The 22,367-nt window shown below is 38.7% G+C and overlaps 1 protein-coding gene across 2 annotated transcripts in view; it reads left to right on the top strand.

Moving 5' to 3' along the window:
• The window catches only part of urb1 (URB1 ribosome biogenesis homolog), an 87,292-nt gene that overhangs the window by 36,828 nt on the left and 28,097 nt on the right, over positions 1-22,367 (top strand). For both annotated transcript variants that reach the window (XM_061972426.1, XM_061972427.1), the window contains exons 19-27: positions 2,813-3,025; positions 6,714-6,899; positions 14,549-15,377; positions 17,553-17,751; positions 17,827-18,007; positions 18,078-18,133; positions 18,194-18,387; positions 18,460-18,570; positions 20,751-20,814. In XM_061972426.1, coding sequence (XP_061828410.1) covers positions 2,813-3,025; positions 6,714-6,899; positions 14,549-15,377; positions 17,553-17,751; positions 17,827-18,007; positions 18,078-18,133; positions 18,194-18,387; positions 18,460-18,570; positions 20,751-20,814 — 2,033 coding nt within the window. The remainder of the gene's footprint in view (positions 1-2,812; positions 3,026-6,713; positions 6,900-14,548; positions 15,378-17,552; positions 17,752-17,826; positions 18,008-18,077; positions 18,134-18,193; positions 18,388-18,459; positions 18,571-20,750; positions 20,815-22,367) is intronic.

The raw sequence follows: 22,367 nt of genomic DNA on the forward strand, positions 1-22,367 counted from the left end.
AAAAATCAGTGTGTAGAAATTTAGTGTAGAAAGAATTCAGTGTCTAAAAATACAGTGTAAATAAATTAATTGTATCAAAAATCAGTGTCGAAAAATTGTGTTATCAAAAATCAGCGTCAAAAAATTCAATGTATCAAAAATCAGTGTCAAAAAATTGTGTTATCAAAAATCAGTGTCGAAAAATTCAATGTATCAAAAATCAGTGTGTGAAAATTCGGTGTAAAAAAAATTTCTGTGTCTAAAAATTCAGTGTCAAAAAACTCAGTTTATCGAAAATCAGTGTCTGAAAAGTCAGTGTATCAAAATTCAGTGTATCAAAAATCAGTGTCTAAAAATTCAGTGTATCAAAAATCAGCGTCGAAAAATTCAATGTATCAAAAATCAGTGTGTGAAAATTCAGTGTAAAAAAAATTTCTGTCGAAAAATTCAGTGTCAAAAAACTCAGTTTATCGAAAATCAGTGTCTGAAAAGTCAGTGTATCAAAAATCAGTGTCTAAAAATTCAGTGTATCAAAAATCAGCGTCGAAAAATTCATCCATCCATCCATTTTCTACCGCTTATTCCCTTCGGGGTCGCGGGGGGCGCTGGAGCCTATCTCAGCTACAATTCAATGTATCAAAAATCAGTGTAAAAAATGTTTCTGTGTCTAAACATTCAGTGTCAAAAAACTCAGTTTATCGAAAATCAGTGTCTAAAAAGTCAGTGTATCAAAATTCAGTATATCAAAAATCAGTGTCTAAAAATTCAGTGGAAAAAAAATTCAGCATATCAAAAATCAGTGTCAAAAAATTCAATGTATAACAAATCACTGTCTAAAAATTCAGTTTATCAAAAATCAGCGTCTAGAAATTCAGTGTAGAAAAAATTCAGTGTCTAAAAATTCAGTGTAAAAAAAATAAGTGTATCAAAATTCAGTGTCAAAAAAGTCATTGTATCAAAAATCAGTGTCTAAAAATAATGTGTAAAAAATTCAGTGTATCAAAAATCAGTGTGTAGAAATTTAGTGTAGAAAGAATTCAGTGTCTAAAAATACAGTGTAAATAAATTAATTGTATCAAAAATCAGTGTCGAAAAATTGTGTTATCAAAAATCAGCGTCGAAAAATTCAATGTATCAAAAATCAGTGTGTGAAAATTCAGTGTAAAAGAAATTTCTGTCTAAAAATTCAGTGTCAAAAAACTCAGTTTATTGAAAATCAGTGTCTGAAAAGTCAGTGTATCAAAATTCAGTGTGTCAAAAATCAGTGTCTAAAAATTCAGTATATCAAAAATCAGTGTCTAAAAATTCAGTGGAAAAAAAATTCAGCATATCAAAAATCAGTGTCAAAAAATTCAATGTATAACAAATCATTGTCTAAAAATTCAGTTTATCAAAAATCAGCGTCTAGAAATTCAGTGTAGAAAAAATTCAGTGTCTAAAAACTCAGTGCAAAAAAAATAAGTGTATCAAAATTCAGTGTCAAAAAAGTTTCAAAAATCAGTGTCTAAAAATTAGTGTAATAAAATTAATTATATCAAAATTCAGTGTCTAAAAATTTAGTGTATCAAAAATTAGTGTAAAAAATTCAGTGTATCAAAAACCAGTGTAAAAAAAAAAATCAGTGTATCAAAAATCAGGGTCTAAAAATTCTGTGTAAAAATGTAGTGTATCAAAAATGTGTGTCTAGAAATTCAGTTTAGAAAGAATCCAGTGTCCAAAAATACAGTGCAAATAAATTCAGTGTTATCAAAAATCAGTGTCAAAAAATGCATTGTATCACAAATCAGTCTCTGAAAATTCAGTGTCAAACAAATTGTCTAAAAATTCAGTGCAAAATAATTCAGTGTATCAAAAATCAGCGTCTAGAAATTCAGTGTCTAAAAATACAGTGTAAATAAATTCAGTGTATCAAAAATCAGTGTCTAAAAGTTCAGTGTAAAAAAACTTCATTGTATCAAAATTCAGTGTATCAAAAATCAGTGTAAAAAAAAAATGTGTCTAAAGAATCAGTATCAAAAATCAGTGTAAAAAAAATAAGTGTATCAAAAATCATTGTCTAAAAATCACTTAGTAGCCCTTAGCAGAACATGTTTGGACACACCTGAATTGTATTCAATGTTTAGAATTTTTCGCATTACATTGCATATTTTTTGGGGGGTTTTTTGTTAACAATTTTACTACTATTGTTTTATCCAACAATATGCCTTTGGATACCCCCGTGTTTATACAATATTTTCTTGCATGTTCAGATTGTTCTCAAGTTTAAAAGACATGCAATTGTATGCATCGCATGCAATTTTCTGTCAAAATTGAAAGAACGAATACATTTAGTAAGAAAAGATGAAGTGCTTTATTGATGCACTTTACTTCCAGGCTTTTGCGGGGCCGCATAAAACAATGTGGCGGGCCAGAACTGGCCCCCGGGCCTTGAGTTTGACACGGGCGCTCTAGACAAAGACTAGACGAAATGGGATATACTTCCGGTTTAAGGCACAAAACAGGAAGTACATTTTCAACCAGTAACTCCTGCAGTGAGCGAACTCGTCCAAAAGATGATGCCGTAGCTCAAACAATACCACACCTTTGCAGTGTCTCTGTCGGTGTTGAAAACTATATATATATATATATATATATATATATATATATATATATATATATATATATATATATATATATATATATATATAATCACACAAATTTTGAAAAAAAATTCAGTTTACAAAATTCAAACGCCAAAAATTCAGTTACATAAATTCAGTGTCAAAAAAAAAGCTTTCGTAATAAAGACACAAATTAATCTCCGTAGTTATACTGTTTTATGATCATTTTACAGTTAGAGTTGCCTGAATGTCAGCCGAAGGAGATGCTGACTTCCTTCACTGCGCTGATGAAAGCTGCCTACCTTGACGGCCTGAGCGGCCTGCCGGAGGACAGCTTCAGGAAAGATGTGGAAGAAGCCGCCGCTGCCTTGTCGGTGGCTGACTTCCCGCTGGCCATCAAACAGATTTTACTCTACGTCAAATCCACAGTGGAAGACTTTGGCAAAGTAAGAGCACGGAAACACGCCGCTTTACACTCCTAAATGTGTGTTTGGAATTTAAATATTAAATATACTTGTTGAATCAAACCTCTGCCTCGAATATTTAGGCCTACTACGCTACCGTATTTTAATGTTGGTCATTATGGCGGTACTTGGAGAGCCAAGTGTTTTCTGAGGTGGTACTTGGTGAAAACAGTTTGAGAACCATAAGATGATAGCACTTTGCAGCCATTGGGGAATGGGACTACAAGCTTGAAGTATTAACTTCATCCAATAAGAACTTTACTTATTGTTAATAGAATAATCATTCACATGCTTCACCTGCTCCACTAAAAAGAAAAGCTGTAACCCAGCGGTGTCCCTTTTTCATTGGCTCTCGGTATGTTCTCAAAATAACAAAAAATTAGATATTACACAATTTTAATTTGTCATTTATAACATGAAGCTTGTTTTGCGCCGAACGCAGTACAGCGGTACCTCAGAATAGAAGTTTAAAGGGGTACTGAAATGCGATTTTCTTATTTAAACGGGGATAGCAGGTCCATTCTATGTGTCATACTTGATCATTCCGCGATATTGCCATATTTTTGCTGAAAGGATTTAGTAGAGAACATCGACGATAAAGTTCGCAACTTTTGGTCGCTGATAAAAAAGCCTTGCCTGTACCGGAAGTAGCAGACGAGTAGCGTGACGTCACAGGTTGTGGAGCTCCTCACATCCGCACATTGTTTACAATCATGGCCACCAGCAGCGAGAGCGATTCGGACCGAGAAAGCGACGAGTTCCCCATTAATTTGAGCGAGGATGAAAGATTCGTGGATGAGGAAAGTGAGAGTGAAGGACTAGAGGGCAGTGGGAGCGATTCAGATAGGGAAGATGCTGTGAGAGGCGGGTGGGACCTGATATTCAGCTGGGAATGACTAAAACAGTAAATAAACACAAGACATATATATACTCTATTAGCCACAACACAACCAGGCTTATATTTAATATGCCACAAATTAATCCCGCATAACAAACACCTCCCCCCTCCCGTCCATATAACCCGCCAATACAACTCAAACACCTGCACAACACACTCAATCCCACAGCCCAAAGTACCGTTCACCTCCCCAAAGTTCATACAGCACATATATTTCCCCAAAGTTACGTACGTGACATGCACATAGCGGCACGCACGTACGGGCAAGCGATCAAATGTTTGGAAGCGTACTCACGGTACCGCGTCTGCGTATCCAACTCAAAGTCCTCCTGGTAAGAGTCTCTGTTGTCCCAGTTCTCCACAGGCCAATGGTAAAGATTGACTGTCATCTTCCGGGAATGTAAACAATGAAACACCGGCCGTGTTTGTGTTGTTGCTGAAGTCGGCCGCTATACAGCGCTTCCCACCTACAGCTTTCTTCTTTGCTGTCTCCATTGTTCATTGAACAAATTGCAAAAGATTCACCAACACAGATGTCCAGAATACCGTGGAATTTTGCGATGAAACAGACGACTTAATAGCTGGCCACCATGCTGTCCCAAAATGTCCTCTACAATCCGCGACGTCACGCGCTGACGTCATCATACCGAGACGTTTTCAGCAGGATATGTCGCGCAAAATTTAAAATTGCACTTTAGTAAACTATAAAGCCGTATTGGCAAATTGCAAAAGATTCACCAACACAGATGTCCAGAATACCGTGGAATTTTGCGATGAAACAGACGACTTAATAGCTGGCCACCATGCTGTCCCAAAATGTCCTCTACAATCCGCGACGTCACGCGCTGACGTCATCATACCGAGACGTTTTCAGCAGGATATGTCGCGCAAAATTTAAAATTGCACTTTAGTAAACTATAAAGCCGTATTGGCATGTGTTGCAATGTTAAGATTTCATCATTGATATATAAACTATCAGACTGCGTGGTCAGTAGTAGTGGGTTTCAGTAGGCCTTTAATTGGTTCTGTGACCTTGAATAACAGCTATTGCGAAACAGCGGCGCCCATTGAAAATAAAATCAATTTAGTTGGTGCATATCCCCCCCAAAACAGCACCGTTTAACCAATACAACAAGCCTTTTAGAAAGGAAAACTAACATTTAGATCAGGGGTGTCAAACTTGTTTTCATTGAAGGCCGCATCGCAGTTATGGCTGCCACCAGAGGGCCGCTTTTTATGCATTTTATTATTAAATATATTTTTTTGCATATACTATAAAACAAATATCTGTATATTTAGCAGTACAATTCTGGTCACCATTTTTTTAAATGTAAAATCTACACATTTTCAAACGTATTACAGTAGATGGAAAAAAAGTACACACTGTTTATTTACCATTTTAAAATGGTACCACAGTTATTTTACGGTAAAATACTTGCAGCTTAGTTGCCAGAATCTTACTGTAAAATTTAAGGTAGTTTGTTCAACATATTACTGTAAACAGAAAAACAGTACCACTGTTATTTTTTTATTCTGGCAACTGTGCTGCCAGTTTGTTACCGTAAAATAACTGGTACCATTTTTCCATTTACAGTAACAACCGTAGATTTTACAGTTAAAAAAAAGGCAGCTTAGTCGGCAACATTTTATAGTAAAAACAGTGGTAGTTTTTTTTCAATTTACAGTTTTCAATTGAATATGCTGTAAAAAAACATCGGAATTTTAACGTAATGTATCTATTGTCCTTTTTACAGTGTACAATTTGATGGATAACTTACTTTAATCAAGCAGATATTGAAGTACCGTATTTTTTGGACTATAAGTCGCAGTTTTTTTTCATAGTTTGGCCGGGCTCCAGTGCGACTTATAAATGTTTTTTTCCTTTTTTATTACGGTATGCATTTTCGGCAGGTGCGACTTATACTCCGGTGCGACATATACTCCGAAAAATACGGTATTTATTTTTATTTTAACAAATACAAATGTGTGGAAACTATGGTAATATATTATTTGTTGCATAATATTACCATTTAAAAGGTATGCAATTTCATGCCGTGCATAAATATATTTTTTTTGTCAAAATGGAAAGAACAAATACATTTAGTACGAAAAGATAAGGTATTTCATTGATGCATATTTTCCTAGGCGTTCGCGGGCCATATCAAATGATGTGACGGGCCTTGAGTTTGACACCTGTGATTTAGATGATGAATATTGTATAAAATAAAAAATACAATAGACTGTAGTACAAACAAGTACAGTAGTTTAATGAGATGATGTAATAATAATGTACAGTATTTACCTTTTTCTTTCCTTCTCCGTCAAACACACCATCAGCAGCTTCTACATATTTTAATGGCTAAATGTCCGCCGCTTTATCGTCCTTGGCTGGCATTATCGACTCATTCTGCTTTAGTATGGCGCAAACTAGCAGTGCTACGCCCCAACCGTTTCACCAAATTACCTAGCTGCATGCTTTCTCGGGTTTTTGATGATTTATTTCTTTAATTCAATGAATATCATCCACTTTTTCTCACTCACTCACTCACTTCATGCTTGGCAAACTAAAGCATAGGTTTTAGCATCTTTTATATACAAAAAAAATGGAGAATTAGCTGCCAGTAAGTTTGCAGTTTTTCATTCATTCATTCATTTAAAAAGCTGTATACAACGAAAGTTAAACACTCTTATGGAAAAGTAGATTAAAACTGAGATATGTAGCAAACTGTGATTACACCTCTAATTCAGCCCTTGTTTTTTTTCCCTGCACAGTTTCCCCAAAACACTGGATGTGCTATTTTGAAGACCTTAATGGAAATACTGCAAGACGTCTTGTCCAGGCTGCAAGGCTGGCAGGTGTCCACGGACCCTGAGCCGGCAGAACAGAGCTACCAAGAGGGTTCTGACCTCTTCCTGGAAGTGAACCAGTCGTCCACTGGCGAGGCCAACAAAGAGCAGGTCAGGAAAAGAACCGCTGACCAATGATTTGGGAATCATTAAGATAAATGAGTAGGGAGAAAAGTACAACAAAACGAAGAGGGGTAATGTTAGGAGACCAGCCTGCAGTCGACAAATAGGGGGAAAACAGGAGCAATCAGAAGATGATACAAGGATAGGGTTTGTACTAGGGATCGACCGATATGTTTTTTCCAGGGCTGATACCGATTATTAGTAGTCAAAGAGGCTGATAACCAATATTTGGAGCCGATATTCATTTCCAGTAAAAGTTATTTAAATATGAGTACCGTAGTATACGTCCGTGAAAAGCTGGACAAGGCTTTAAATTGTTTTTTTAACATATTTTTAGGAAACATCGTACCAGTAGGGGCGCTAATGTTAAGGTTAATTTAGCACCAAACATCATCAGGGGAATTCACAAACACCTTTATTACGCGTGTCTAAGAGGAACATCAACATTTGCATTCCAGAATATGGCAAATCTCCTGGGGCAACTGATAAATATATTGCATTTCTCTACACAGGGTTTCCGCGGGGCATTAAAAAGCATTGTAGGAGCCTAAATGCTGTTTAAGTTAATTTACATTTTTATGGAAGGTGCTTTATGTTTATTCAGCCAAAATGGGACTATTTACTTTATTTGCATAATACGAAAATGTATATATTTGCATGCTTAGAATAGTTATAAGGTACACTTTATTTGTAATTATTACATTTGTCTAAATTTGATGACGTAACTGTTTGATTGCATATATGGCGGAAGGATCTGTGTGGTTGGTTGGTTTTTGGACAGAGTACATTATGGGCAGTCAGGTGCGGGGGAATTGAGCCACACAGTTTTTTGACCTCACTCTTACTTTTTCTTACTCTTACTTTTTCTAACTCGTTCTTGCCGTAACAAACTCGCTTTATTTTGCCATTCATTTGTTCCCACATCGTTATTATTTTACGTTTTTGAATTATTAAGTAAACGATACAAAACGAAGAGGAGCGTCTGGAGCTTGTTTGTTGTTGCCGCAGCAAGCGGAGTAGGAGAAAGTAGAGGAGCGTCAAGCTAAAGGCTTAATTAGGAATCTACAAGCATTAAAAGTCATAAATAATTTTTTTTGAATATTGAGGCCTTAAATGGCATTAAAAAGCATTAAATGCGATGTCCAAAGGCATTAAAAATGTTTACCACGGCTATTCAACTACAAAACCCAAAACCAGTGAAGTTGGCACGTTGTGTAAATGGTAAATAAAAACAGAATACAATGATTTGCAAATCCTATTCAACTTATATTCAATTGAATAGAGGTGAAATTTGTCCTCTGCATTTGACCCAACCCCTTGTTCATTCCCTGGGAGGTGAGGGGAGCAGTGAGCAGCAGCGGTGGCCACGCCCGGGAATCATGATGGTGATTTAACCCCCAATTCCAACCCTTGATACTGAGTGCCAAGCAGGGAGGTAATGTATGGCGTCACATTAGTGCCAAAAATCCGAGCGCATAAAAACTGTTATCGCGCGCTGATTCTCCACTTCGTGTGCGCGCGACACCCTTTTGCGCACGCATGGTGCCTTTTTGCGCGTGCGCGGTGCCTTTCTGCGCGTGCGCCGTCTTGGTCTGTGCGCTCTCTGTGTACTCCTGGCATCTCTCCTCACGCTGTCATGTTTCTTTTTGGCACTTTGGGGGCGGGTATGCTTAGACGGCCCCTCCTTTCTGATTGGCTGTGAGCATTTTTCATATGACAAATTATTATCCAGCGTAGCAACGTTGTAGCCATCTTACCTCGGACATCTAGCCTCAATCATTACATTGATGTCAATGGTACATGTACTAATTAAATTACCATAACTTGCTCGATTTTCGACCAATTTACAAACGGTTTGCCTTGTTACAAATCTTATTACATGTAGATATGACATAGGATGCTGTACCTGTTGAAATGACCTCTTTCGCTTTAAAAAAAAAAAGACTTAATTGTGCAACATAGTTGTGTAGGGTCAGTGTTAGTCAGTTCTCTGATTATTTTAAACTGTTTCAGAATACATTATTAAAAGCTATTTTTAACATTTTAAAAACAAAATTCAAAGATTATTTCATTAATTTTATGGCTGAATCAAAAGAAATTCCATAAATTAGAAAACAAATGTTCAAGAAGAAGTGAAAATATAAAATAATGTTATGGTTGGATCAGTTCTGGCTGAAAGATGTGATTATGGTGTTTGTTGTCTTATTATTTATTTGGGTTACCCTGTATTGTGTTTATGTGGTATGAAATAGCCTTCATCAGCGCGCGACATTTTTTTATCCACTTCTTCCTCCGTAAATCTTGATACATATTGACGATGACCCGCCCTGCTATACTTCTGATTGGCTCTGAGCATTTTTCAGCATTTTTCGCCTGACCAATCAGAAAGAAGGGGCCGTCTAAGCATACCCGCCCCCAAAGTGCCAAAAAGAAACATGACAGCGCGAGGAGAGATGCCAGGAGTACACAGAGTGCGCACAGACCGAGACGGCGCGCGCGCAGAAAGGCACCGCGCGCGCGCAAAAAAGCACCACGCGCGCGCACAAAGTGGAGAATCAGCGCGCGATAACAGTTTTTATGCGCTCGGATTTTTGGCACTAATGTGACGCCATAGTAATGGCTCCCATTTTTATAGTCTTTGGTATGATTCGACCGGGGTTTGAACTCAACCTACCGATCTCAGCGCGGACACTCTAACCACTAGGCCACTGCCATGTGCTGCTACATCACAATAACTCACCATCTATTCAATTCTATACAATTTTATATCAGTTTATGGATAAGGAATGCTGAAATATTACCAGCATTTAAAAAAATAAATCCTCACGGAGATTATAGTTGAGACATTTTTATGGTGGCTGACATCATTTCTTCCTGGATGTTACAGAAAGAATGCTTCTTCTTTTTTTTCTTACACAGTACGTCTTCTATTTATCAATATATTTACACAAAGTCTGGATTTTTGGCAGATGTATATTTTCAATCATCTTAAAGGGGAACTGCAATGAATAAAATGTGTTTTGGCTATCCTTCGCAAACCTTATGAGAGACAAGATGTGTTTTGTTTTTTGCATTCTAATTTGTGGCTAGCAATGCAGATAATGTTAGCAATCAATTCTACCTCTAAATCGCTTTAAAAATGCATTCAAAAACCAGTAACAATACTTCATTTACGTTCTGTAACCTGTATGATAACCAAGCTGTAGCAACATCGTTATTGTAAGAGCGAACACTGAAGAACTATTTTTCTAGCGTACTAACACATCGCCTTGCTACGTTATTAGCCGTAAGCTAGCTTCTGCGTCGGCAGTTGAATGGCTTTTGAGTTTGTGATGCACAACACAATGCGATAGAACAGCAATCTGTACTGACTGAAAAACATGAACAATCATATTACAGCATTATCCGTTCCAAAAAGGGTGAAAACTATGCGAATTGCACCTTGTGCAGGCAAGATTTTTCGATCGGACACGGAGGAATTAGCGATGTAAAAGACCACGTTGGGACAAAAAAACACAAGTCTAATGCAGTTGTTGTACCGAAATCTGTTACCCATCGGAATTTGTAACTCCAGGGGGCGATGTTCCCATGATGTTTGTTTGATGGTTAAACGGCAAGCCCAAAGAGGAGGAGAAGAAGAACGCTTGCGTAAATGGCGTAAACTATCCTGCTGAAACGTCAGTTGTCAGAATTGCAGCATTAATGATAACAATGGACTCATACTATAATGAAATTGATTTCCAGAATATGTGTAATTTATTAATGCTGAAATTCTGACAACTGACGTTTCATTCCATGGTAGCTTTTAATCCGGAAAATGTATGTGTGTGAGAGAGAATCAACAGCTGATACAATGGACTCATACTATAATGAAAGTAAGTCATTGATTTCCAGAATATGTGTAATTTATTAATGCTGAAATTCTGACAACTGACGTTTCAGCATTAAGGATAGTTTACGCCATTTACGCAAGCGTTCTTCTTCTCCTCCTCTTTGGGCTTGCCGTTTAACCATCAAACAAACGCCATAGGAACATTGCCCCCTGGAGTTACAAATTCCGATGGGTAACAGATTTCGGTACAACAGAAGAAATCTTGTTAAATGTTGACAGCATAACTACCAAAATACAGAAGTATGTCCTTAATATTTTTGCAGTGCTATTTCTGTTGAAAAGTTAAAATGATTACATTAGAGATGTGATGTGCCACTTTTCAAGTGTCTGATGGCTTAAATTAATTTTCATTAATTTTTCATATTTTGAATTCTTTTGAAAGGCTTACAAAAAAACTACATTTGAATTGTAATTCCATGCTATTGACAGGACTATTAATTTTGATGAAGTTAGCTTACCATGTTTACAGTATGATAATTGTGATAGAAATGTGAATTTTAGGCACAGAATATTTTTTACAATTGAACAAGGCAGTAGATTATACAAGCTTGGACAGAAAGTTAATAATGACACCAATTTTTTTTTTAATGGAATTGTTTAGTACTGTTTTACCATTTGTTTACTGTAAAAAGTGTTTATACTGTTTATACTTTCAATTAACAAATTGAAGTCTTGTGAAAGGTTGACAGGATAACTGGCATTAACTGTCAAAATAATTTCAAACTATTGAAGTTAGCTTACAGAATAAACATGTCAATCAACCCATATGATTTTTGCTGTAATATTTTTGTTTTGAAAAGTCACTGTGACTGATAGAAAAGTGATGGTTTTAGCAACATTTTAACCTATCTGAATGCTAATAATCATTTTGCGTCGGGGGCCCCTGGACCCTGGCTACTAGGTTTTTCTGATTTCAAAAGTTGGCAGGTATGTTACAGTATCTGTAAAGTATTAGCTTTCATTTGATGTTTTGTTTGTACACAGCTAGCCCGACAGCATGACGTGTTAAGATATTAGCTAATGCTAACGACGCTAGCCTCATTACATTACGATAGCGCGGACAAATATGCACGAAAACACTCCTACACACATCACACATGGGACGGTTTAGTAAGTGAATTGTTTCAGTTACATTTTAAAACTTACGAAAGTTGCTTGGAGCAATTCTTACTAGTAGAAACGCTATAGACTGCTATAAGACGGAACGGCACTTCCGGTTTAAAGCTCGGTCGCAACAGAAGGGCATTGCAGCGCAGTGAGATATCTCATCCAAAAGATGGCACCATAGCACAAACAATAGCACACCTATTCAGTGTCTTTGTTTTTTGTTTTTTTTACTATTTGCATTATGGCCGTCAGCGAAGAAAAAGCCATAAGTTAGCCGCAACGCTTTAAAAGCCGCAGAGTTCAAAGCGTAGGAAAAAAGTCTGGAATTGATGGTAAATTAGATTTGCTGATACCTGTTGAAACCCTGGGCAGTCAGGTGTTGTCCTGCTGGTAGTGCAGGCATACTTGCCAACCTTGAGACCTCCGAATTCGGGAGATGGTGGGGAGGGGGCAGGGTTGGGTGGTAGCGGGGGGGTGTATATTGTAGCGTCCCGGAAGAGTTAGTGCTGCAAGGGATTCTGGGTATTTGTTCTGTTGTGTTTATGTTGTGTTACGGTGCGGATGTTCTCCCGAAATGTGTTTGTCATTCTTGTTTGGTGTGGGTTCACAGTGTGGCGCATATTTGTAACAGTGCTAAAGTTGTTTATATGGCCACCCTCAGTGTGACCTGTATGGCTGTTGATCATGTATGCCTTGCATTTACTTAAGTGTGTGTAAAAGCCGTATTTATTACGTGACTGGGCGCTGTTTGTATGGGGGAAAAGCGGACGTAACGACAGGTTGTAGAGGACGCTAGAGATGCGCGGATAGGCAATTATTTCATCCACAACCGCATCACAAAAGTCGTCAACCATCAACCATCCGCCATCCACCCGAACCAACATTTTATCAAAACCACACCCGCCCGCACCCGCCCGTTGTTATATATCTACTGTAGACGTTGCAATGTATTAGTGAGGTTATAAAGCTTTTGCCTGTTAAAGGAGACTGATCCAATGCAGTAGAGACATTCAATGCGTGCCACGCATTAGTGGCTAAGAGATATTAATGCGTGATAATATTATTTATCATTATTATAGTATTATTGTCATTTCCATTAAGAAAGTGTTGACTATTGTGGCCAATGCCCTCAGATCAGGAGTGCGTTCCTCACACTTTGTGTGCGTAGTTGCAGCAAGCAGAACGAGGCTTTTAAGAAGTTAAAAAAATGTTTTAGAAAGACTAGGCCTATATTTTCGTTAGGTAAAAAAAAATGTTCTGAATTTATTTCAATGAATATTAACTTGTTAACGTTATAATGCTCAAATAGGGACGAGGGCGGGGTGCACAGTGAAGCAGTGAACAATTTTGCGACAAAGATGAACCTTTTATTGATTGATCTGCAGCCATGACAAAATATCAGACAATCTCCATTGTCAATGACAGGCAGGAAAATAAAGATAAACACATAGCCTATGTTCTAGGCATAGGCTCATACGTTTTTAAGTTGAAATAAAAAAATAAATAAAAAATGTGCCTCATAAGCCTTAGGCTGTCAATCACGCGCACAAACTTAAATTATACAATAACATATGTATGTCATCTCTATTTAAACAAAAATAAATTAAATAAATAATAATAATAAATTACCTGCAACTTATTGGCCAAGGCAAACAGCTGAAGGGGGGAAATCAAACCCATCGGACTGCACTTTATCATCAAACTTGAATTATAATGAAAATAGACGGTCGCGACAAACAAAGCAGGCTAAATAGCCTCACATTGTCGCCAATCGGAGATGCGCTTCACTTGAAAGCGAGGCCAAATAATTATTCACACATAGTAGTATATCTCGAATAGAAAAAAAACACAATAAACAACGCAATTGCCTTAATTCCTTTGCATTGTAGTGCGCCCAAACAACACGTAACCATCAAAATTATTTAGCTGACCGAACTCAATATAGGTTAGACATGGGCTTATTTGGTATAGCCTAGGTAACGTAGACTAACTAATTCGTTTAACATATCCAACCGTATGTCTACTTACTATTTTTTTTGTTAGCACTATGCAGGTATAAAATGGCATCTACAGTGCCAGGATTCATGCGAGAGCGCCTGGCCTCTAAAATGCGCCCTGCTGCGCTGAAGGAGCGCTCACTTGCGCCACTTGTTGCTGGGACGCGGTGCCTGATTAATAATTGCCTGTTTCAAAGAGTGCTGCCCGTTTTTCGTATGTGGGTAACAACATTTAACTATGTATATATATTTCCGAATTGGTTCAACCGCCAACCGCCCGCATCTATTTAAAATCTATTTTTACCCGCCCGACCCGCGGTTTATCCGCGGACTCCGCGGTTGTGTCCGCAAACCGTGCATCTCTAGAGGACGCTAAAGGCAGTGCCTTTAAGGCCCGCCCCCAATATTGTTGTCCGGGTGGAAATCGGGAGAATGGTTTCACCGGGAGATTTTCGGGAGGGGCACTGAAATTCGGGAGCCTCCCGGGGAGTGTTGGCAAGTATGAGTGCAGGTGAAAAGCGGGACTGCAGTTGTGTCTCGTGGCCCCGCCCATCAGAAAGATCAAAGAGGCACCACAGATCACAACCACTGTTCATAGTAACAAACATCATTTTGCTTAGTGGTTGTAATTTGTGTTCCAGATGCTTCTCTCGGCATTGACCTCCATCTTCAGACATCCGTGCCTGGAGCAGTGGTACCTGGCTTTGGAACTGTCCACACTGCCGCCCCACTCGCTGAACCCGGTCCGACTGAAGGCCATGTGCACTCAACTGAGCGATGGCACCGTGACCCTGCTGAAGATGGCCGCCCCCACCTTGTGCGAGCTGGGCCACCTGGAACTGCTGCTGGCCTACACAGGTGCTGTGCAGAAAGCCGTGCGCAAGGAGCTGTTGGAGCTGAGTGCCCAGACTCCCGTGAAGCTTTCCAGACCTTTCCAGGCTCTCCTGGCCCTGCACAGCTACATGGACCCCTCGCAGGTGAGAGACTTGGTGTCCGAGTTGCTGCTCCTCCCTCAGGAGAGGCTGGTCATCAGCGCCGCACGGACCCAACCCAGCGTTTACGGCCAGGCCGCGCTGCAGATTCTCACCGAGTCCACAGCCCGGCGGGATCAGGAGCGCGGCACATTCCTGTCGCAAGCTCACCTCCGCGGCCTGGGTACGCTGCTGCTGTCCTGCTCCAGCCCGGCGCTGGAGGCGTTCCTGCTCCAGATGCTGACCGGCGAGCCCGCAAGCGCGCAACTCATCCACTCGGACGTGCTGCTGCACTGCCTCCAGCATCCGCTTCCTCACACCCTGGCCATCGGGTGCCTGCTTCTGAAGAACTGCTCCACACAGCGCCTCTTCTTTGAGACGTGGTGTCTGCAGCCGGACAACGCCAACAAGCTGTCGGACACGATGGAAGACTTCCTCCCGCTGATTGGAACCTACCTGCAGGTGGCTACCAACAAGGACCCAACCAGGCCTCAAGATGGTGCGTACACGAGCAAAATGTTGATGGTGAGGGAGGGTGTCAAAAGCATCGATACTTTGATACCTGCTTTTTAGTAACGTCAGTACAATATTTGCTACTGACACTTTTTCCCTGGCCAGGATTGAGTCAGCGCTGCATTAGAAGCCTGCTGTCTTATAAAGATATACAATATTTCCATAGACAGTGGAACAGGGTTGTTCCCATACTAGGGCTGGGCGATATGGCCTTTTATTATATCTCAATATTTTTAGGTAGGGCTGGGCGATATGGCCTTTTTTTAATATCTCGATATTTTTAGGCCATGTCACGATACACGATATATATGTGGATATTTTGCCTTAGCCTTGAATGAACACTTGATGCATATAATCACAGCAGTATGATGATTCTATGTGTCTACATTAAAACATTCTTCTTCATACTGCATGAATATATGCTACTTTTAAACTTTCGTGCAGAGAGGGCAATCACAACTAAGTCAATTGACCAAAAGTGTATTTATTAAGGCTGAAATGACGCGTCGACTACGTAAATACGTCGACGCCGTTTTTGTGTGTCGACGCGTCGCATACCTTATTTCCTTGAATAGCCTCCGGGGCGCTAATTAATTTAAAACCTCTTCTCACTCCTGCGCTTACCAAAAGGCGTGGAGTAAATTTAGGCCTGCGCTTATAAATTGGAGTGATGTAAGGATACCATCATGAAAAGCACATTTAATAAAAAAAACATTATTATGGTCTTACCTTTACTTATAAATGAGTATTCTGATCAAAAGCATCGATAACTTGTTTATAGAGGTCTTCCTTATCTTTCTTCAGTTTTAAAAGTCTCTCTGTCTCGATGGAGATATTCTTTTAAGTATTACCTCCTGCTTCCATTGAAAGTCCAGTTTAGAAAACTGTTTTATTTTAGATATGTAATCCTCCATGTTAAAAGTGCAAGCAAACGATCGCTGCTCACTCTTGTTGCTGGTTGTCTTCTTCTGCAGCACCGGTCTTCTGCAGTACCGGTAGTCGCAAGAAGGATCACTAGCGCCCTCTACCAGCAGGAGGCGGGAGTCATTTAATGACTCATATTTGACACACGCAGCTTCGGTATATTAATAAAACATAGCTGCTTACTGTTCTTTTTAGAATATTCAATAGCTTGGACCGTAAATCCTACTGAATAGCTCTTAATCTTCTTCCCTTTATGCGATTTCAAATGATTGAAATCAGCCTCCTCCATTTTGAAAATGATGACTCGTGACGTGTTTGACCCGGCGGAAGTTCTAGGCATATGCTAATTATTTCGCGAAACGAGTTTGACCCGGCGGAAATTCTAGACATGTGCTAATAAAAATAATATTTTGCGAAACGAGTTTGACCCGGCGTTAATCCTGAGCCGGCGGTAATGCTAAGCATGCGCTAATTATTTTGCGAAACGAGTTTGACCCGGCAGTAATTCGAGGCATGTGCCAATTCAAGGAAATACGCACTTTTTTGTATTGGATGTTTATCTTTATTTTTGCACATTTTAAAGCAAAATAAGCAATACTTTTACTTTTTAAATGCTTATACTATTGCAGAATATAAAGATTTGCACTGGATGTTTACTTTTATATTTGCACATTAAAAAGCAAATAAGCTACTTTTAATTTTGTTAAATGTTAAAAGTTTTAAATGTTTACATTGTTACAGAATATTTTGTCATGTTGTTGTCAATGTTGACTGAGTGGCCATACTTTTTTTTTTTGGTAAATAAAAGCCATGCCTTTTGAAAAAACTGGCCTACATTTATTTTTTCATCTTCATTTTAAATAAAAAAAATAATCGGTAAAAGGAAAAATAATCTATAGATTAATCGAAAAAATAATCTATAGATTAACCGATTAATCGAAAAAAAAAAAAATCTATAGATTAATCGATAGAAAAATAATCGTTAGCTGCAGCCTTAGTATTTATTAAACAGTTATTAAGCAGTGGCACAAACATTCATGTCATTTCCAAAACAGAAAGTGCAAGATTGTCAGAGACATTTTAAAACAAGCTATTAGTGCACTTTTGTGCATGATGTCACTAAGATGACATATCAAAACAACACTAAATTAAAGTGCACTTTTTGTACGGAACACCACTACAATAGTTTAAAACAAATAAAGTGCACAATCAGTGACTCCTAATTGTGTCCTTGCAGTGCAAAACGAGGTGTCGAACGCACTGAAGGAGCGTCTCCTGGCCAAGTTGATTCAGTCTGCTCTCGGAGACGCCGCAGAAGACGCTGTGGCGCTTGAAGCGCTGGCGGCTCTGATCAAGCTCTCTGCAGACGTGGCGGACATCAGAGACTTGATGGCTGACCTACCCGCCGCCCTGCAGAAAGTGGACAGTTCTGAAAGGTCACATCGCCTCAGAATCCAAGAAAAAAAAAAAAGGACTCCCGTCAGAACTTTTGGTTTGATTTGACCTTCCAGGTGGAAGCTGGTAGACGTCATCACAGAGAAGCTGGCTGACTCTCCAGAAGAAGGAGAAACGTGGAGGAAGAGTATCACCTCGGCTGCTCTCAAGTGTCTGATTGCTTCTTACAAAGATCAGCCAACAGCCGTCACATCCATCCAGGAGCAGAACATCTTGGAAAGACTGCAGAGGCTTGTCGTAGGTTTCCTCCTATCGCGACACATTTTGCTTCACGTTATTGCTCTAACATTTTGTGTTGACTGCACAGACGTCCCCCGATGCCGCTGCAGACAACTGGAAATCTTTTGTCCAGACGGGACTGAAGTAAGAGATTCATCCCAATGCTGCGACTCTCTTCATAAATAATTCTTATTTTTCATTCAGGTATCGCTACAGAGATCAGCATTTCCTGAACACCCTGCGAAGCCTTCTGGAGGTGTTGTACCACACCCCCGCCATGGAGAAAGGCCTGCTACCTTTGTCCACCCTCCACATGATGGCCAGCAGCCATTCCTTGTTCCTGCCCACCATGCTGGACCCTGATGACGACGACGATCCCAGCAGAAGTCAGACCAAAGGTGCATTCATTAAGCGTGCTCCTCCTTACTGCTTTGTGCTCATTCCATATTTGACTTTTGTTGGGGTTTCAGAGGCCTTAGTGTCTCTCCTCTTCTGCCTGGTGAAGAAATGCCCCACAGTCTGCGACATGAGTCACTTCCTGGTACTTCTGGGAGCTTATGGAGCGACACTCAGCACTACAGGTAATAATAAATAACAACATATCCTTCAATGAAATGAGTACAACAATTAATGCATGACAGGTTTTTAAAAGTGATTTGAATAAAATTTGTAGTAGTAGTTAGGATGCAAAAAAAGAGATTCACATCTGCATCACAATTCTTTTTTATCCCGATTCTAAATCGATTCATAATTTAAAAAAATCTATTAAAAAATATATACATGTATGCGTATATATATATATATTTATGTTTGTCTATATCAGTGTATATATGTTGTAACTTATGGGTTATATACCGGTAGTTCATGTGTGATGATCATTTGATTTAATTGCTGATAAATTGATCTATTATTATTTACAGCTAAAAAGAGTTAAAAGGGAATTGATTTGATTTATACATGTATTTGATATTGATTATTTGAGAAACACTGACACTGAATTGAGTTGTTTTCTACTCAATAGCCGAACAAACGGTTAACTAAAAGACTGCATGTTCCACAATGCATTGCGGCAAGACCGGGAGCAGGTGCATTGTGGTTGTTGAGAATGAGGATTACGAGCCTACGGGTGATGAGTGAATGACAGATATCAAGATATAGGGATCGTTTTGTACCGTTTTGTATGCCATTTTTTTCTTATATAAAGTACAACTTTATTACACATTTTCGACGTCCTGTCCAATACTTTGATCGTAGTTAATCTACAATATATGTATGTTTACATATTTAAGTACTGTATATGTATATATGCATATATATATATATATATATATCTGTATGTATATATGTATGTTTATATAGATTTATGTATGTGTATATATATTTAAAATGTATTTATTTAATTATTTTTCTAACAATCAATTTAAAAAAAATACATTTTAAGGTCATCTTTATGCCACCAGAAGGAGCTTTTCGAACCTGTAACCTGTTTTGAAAAAGTTTCACTATAATTATTATACCAAATACAGGAGGTTAGGTTGTGTTTTTGCCTCATTCCTGTGAGAACCCTGCGTGGCACTGAAGCATTAAGATGTGGGACTATCCAGGCGAGCTGCAGTGTGCTTAAACAGCATCTGTGAGCAGACAATACTGTATCATCTCTTTTTGTTTCGGACTTATCAGGTCTGTAGTGCACTCTTCTTCACTCACGCTTTACGTGAAGGATGAGGGAAAAAATACAACCTCACTTACTGTAATACATTGCAAACATGGGGTTGAATCAAGAATCGTGTTGTATCGCGATCGATTTTGAATCGAATAATCACCCCTAGGAATCGGAATCGGACCGACTTTTTAGGTGCCCAAAGATTCACACACCAAGCGTATTTTTACATGTCAAAAGCAAAGCAAAAATAATAACAAAAAGGAAATACTCTTAATAACATTACAGTAGATAAATAGAAACAAATAATTCAATTAAAATTTAAAATTAAAACAAGGTTTTTCATATCCAAAAAGGAGTGGGAAGAAGTAAAAGTTATTTACTCCCAACCCTTATTTATTAATCATATACCTAGCTTTCTTATTATTATTATTATTATACACAATGATTAATTTACTGGTCTTATTGCAGTACATTATTAATCATCTGTTACTCACTTTACTCGCTTTTCTTTGGCACAAACATACAGTACATACGTACAAGTAAATGATTCACCCAAATAATTAAACCTATGGTTCTGCTGTAATGCACTTCCATCTACACTTCCTCAACTTTACTATGCACTTATTTCCTGTGTTGTGTCAATCTAGCTTAGCGATTAGCATGCCTTCTAGTATGCTCCTGTTTGTTCTTGGTGTGTAATATGTTTAGCTGCGTCTGCCAGTGATAATAGTACTTGTTACAAATGTATTTTATTTGCCGCAATGATGATGATTTATTATCACTTAGGTGAGCGGCTCCACACTGTGTATGAACATACACAGATAGCTGCTGGCCACCGCTGTCAGCAGAAGGACCAAAAATAAGTACAATGTCAGCCAGTGGGGATCGGCTTTTGAAATCGTCTTAGAAGGCATTAATCGGCACTGATCTTTTTCCACATGAATCGGCTGATTCTGATTTGTGGCTGATCAATCGGCAGATTTCTATCTAAGTGTATTAAAAAGCACGGGAATTGATGTCATGTGTTATTTATTCATTCGCACTACTCGATATTGGACATTTTATTGAAATGTGTTTCCAATTTTTGTTTTTTAACAGATCAAACAATATTGCTGCTACTTCGGGAATATGAAAAAAACCACGTCAGTCTCCTCAAGTTTCAGTGAGTAGCTTTATTTCTTTTTCATTTGACCAATGCACATGTTGCTCACCCACGCACATGCACCTGTGTTAAGTTACCGGTAGTTAATTTTAATTTTGTTTCATTTGAGTTTTAATCATATTTCAGTAGGGGTTTAACGGTACACAAAAATTTTGGTTCGGTACGTACCTCGGTTTAGAGGTCACGGTTCGGTTCATTTTCGGTAAGAAAACAACAAAATATAAATTTTTTGGTTATTTATTTACCAAATTTGTAAACAATGGCGTAACATACATATACACACAGGGTCCATTGCCATATGTGGTCAACATATATAAAAAAAACAACTAAATGAGATAAGGCTCAGAATGGTTTCTTAACAAAACCTTTCTACATATAAAGTGCTTTTTTTTTATTGATTGAGACTTTTATTTGTAGATTGCACAGTACAGTACATATTCCGTACAATTGACCACTAAATGGTAACACCCCAATAAGTTTTTCAACTTGTTTAAGTCGGGCTCCACGTTAATCAACATTAAACTGCCTCAAGTTGTTGCTCAGATAAAATAAAATGACAAAAGTTTTCTTCTACATATAAAAAGTGCAACATTAAAGGGGAACATTATCATAATTTCAGAAGGGTTAAAACCATTAAAAATCAGTTCCCAGTGGCTTATTTTATTTTTCGAAGTTTTTTTCAAAATTTTACCCATCACGCAATATCCCTAAAAAAAAGCTTCAAAGTGCCTGATTTTAACCATCGTTATATACACCCGTCCATTTTCCTGTGACGTCACATAGTGATGCCAACACAAACAAACATGGCGGATAGAACAGCAAGCTATAGCGACATTAGCTCGGATTCAAACTCGGATTTCAGCGGCTTAAGCGATTCAACAGATTACGCATGTATTGAAACGGATGGTTGTAGTGTGGAGGCAGGTAGCGAAAACGAAATTGAAGAAGAAACTGAAGCTATTGATCCATATCGGTTTGAACCGTATGCAAGCGAAACCGACGAAAACGACACCACAGCCAGATACAGGAGAAAGCGAGGACGAATTCGGCGATCGCCTTCTAACCAACGATTGGTATGTGTTTGTTTGGCATTAAAGGAAACTAACAACTTTGAACTAGGTTTACAGCATATGAAATACATTTGGCAACAACATGCACTTTGAGAGTGCAGACAGCCCAATTTTCATCAATTAATATATTCTGTAGACATACCCTCATCCGCGCTCTTTTCCTGAAAGCTGATCTGTCCAGTTTTGGAGTTGATGTCAGCAGGCCAGGGAAGCTAGGGTCGATATTCTTTTCTTGATCATCTTCGGTGGCATAAGCGACGGTGTGAGCCAAGACATCCAGGGGGTTTAGCTCGCTCATCTGCGGGAACAAACTGCCGCCATTGCTTGCCGTGCTACCGAGGACCTTTGTCCCTGAATTGCTCACACACTCCGGCAGATTCAATGGGGGTCTGGCGGCAGATTTCTTTGACTTTATCGTTGGAAATGCATCTGCTTTGAGTGTCGCAGGATATCCACACATTCTTGCCATCTCTGTCGTAGCAT

Source organism: Nerophis lumbriciformis, linkage group LG17 (genome assembly GCF_033978685.3).
Source record: "Nerophis lumbriciformis linkage group LG17, RoL_Nlum_v2.1, whole genome shotgun sequence".
Taxonomy (NCBI): domain Eukaryota; kingdom Metazoa; phylum Chordata; class Actinopteri; order Syngnathiformes; family Syngnathidae; genus Nerophis; species Nerophis lumbriciformis.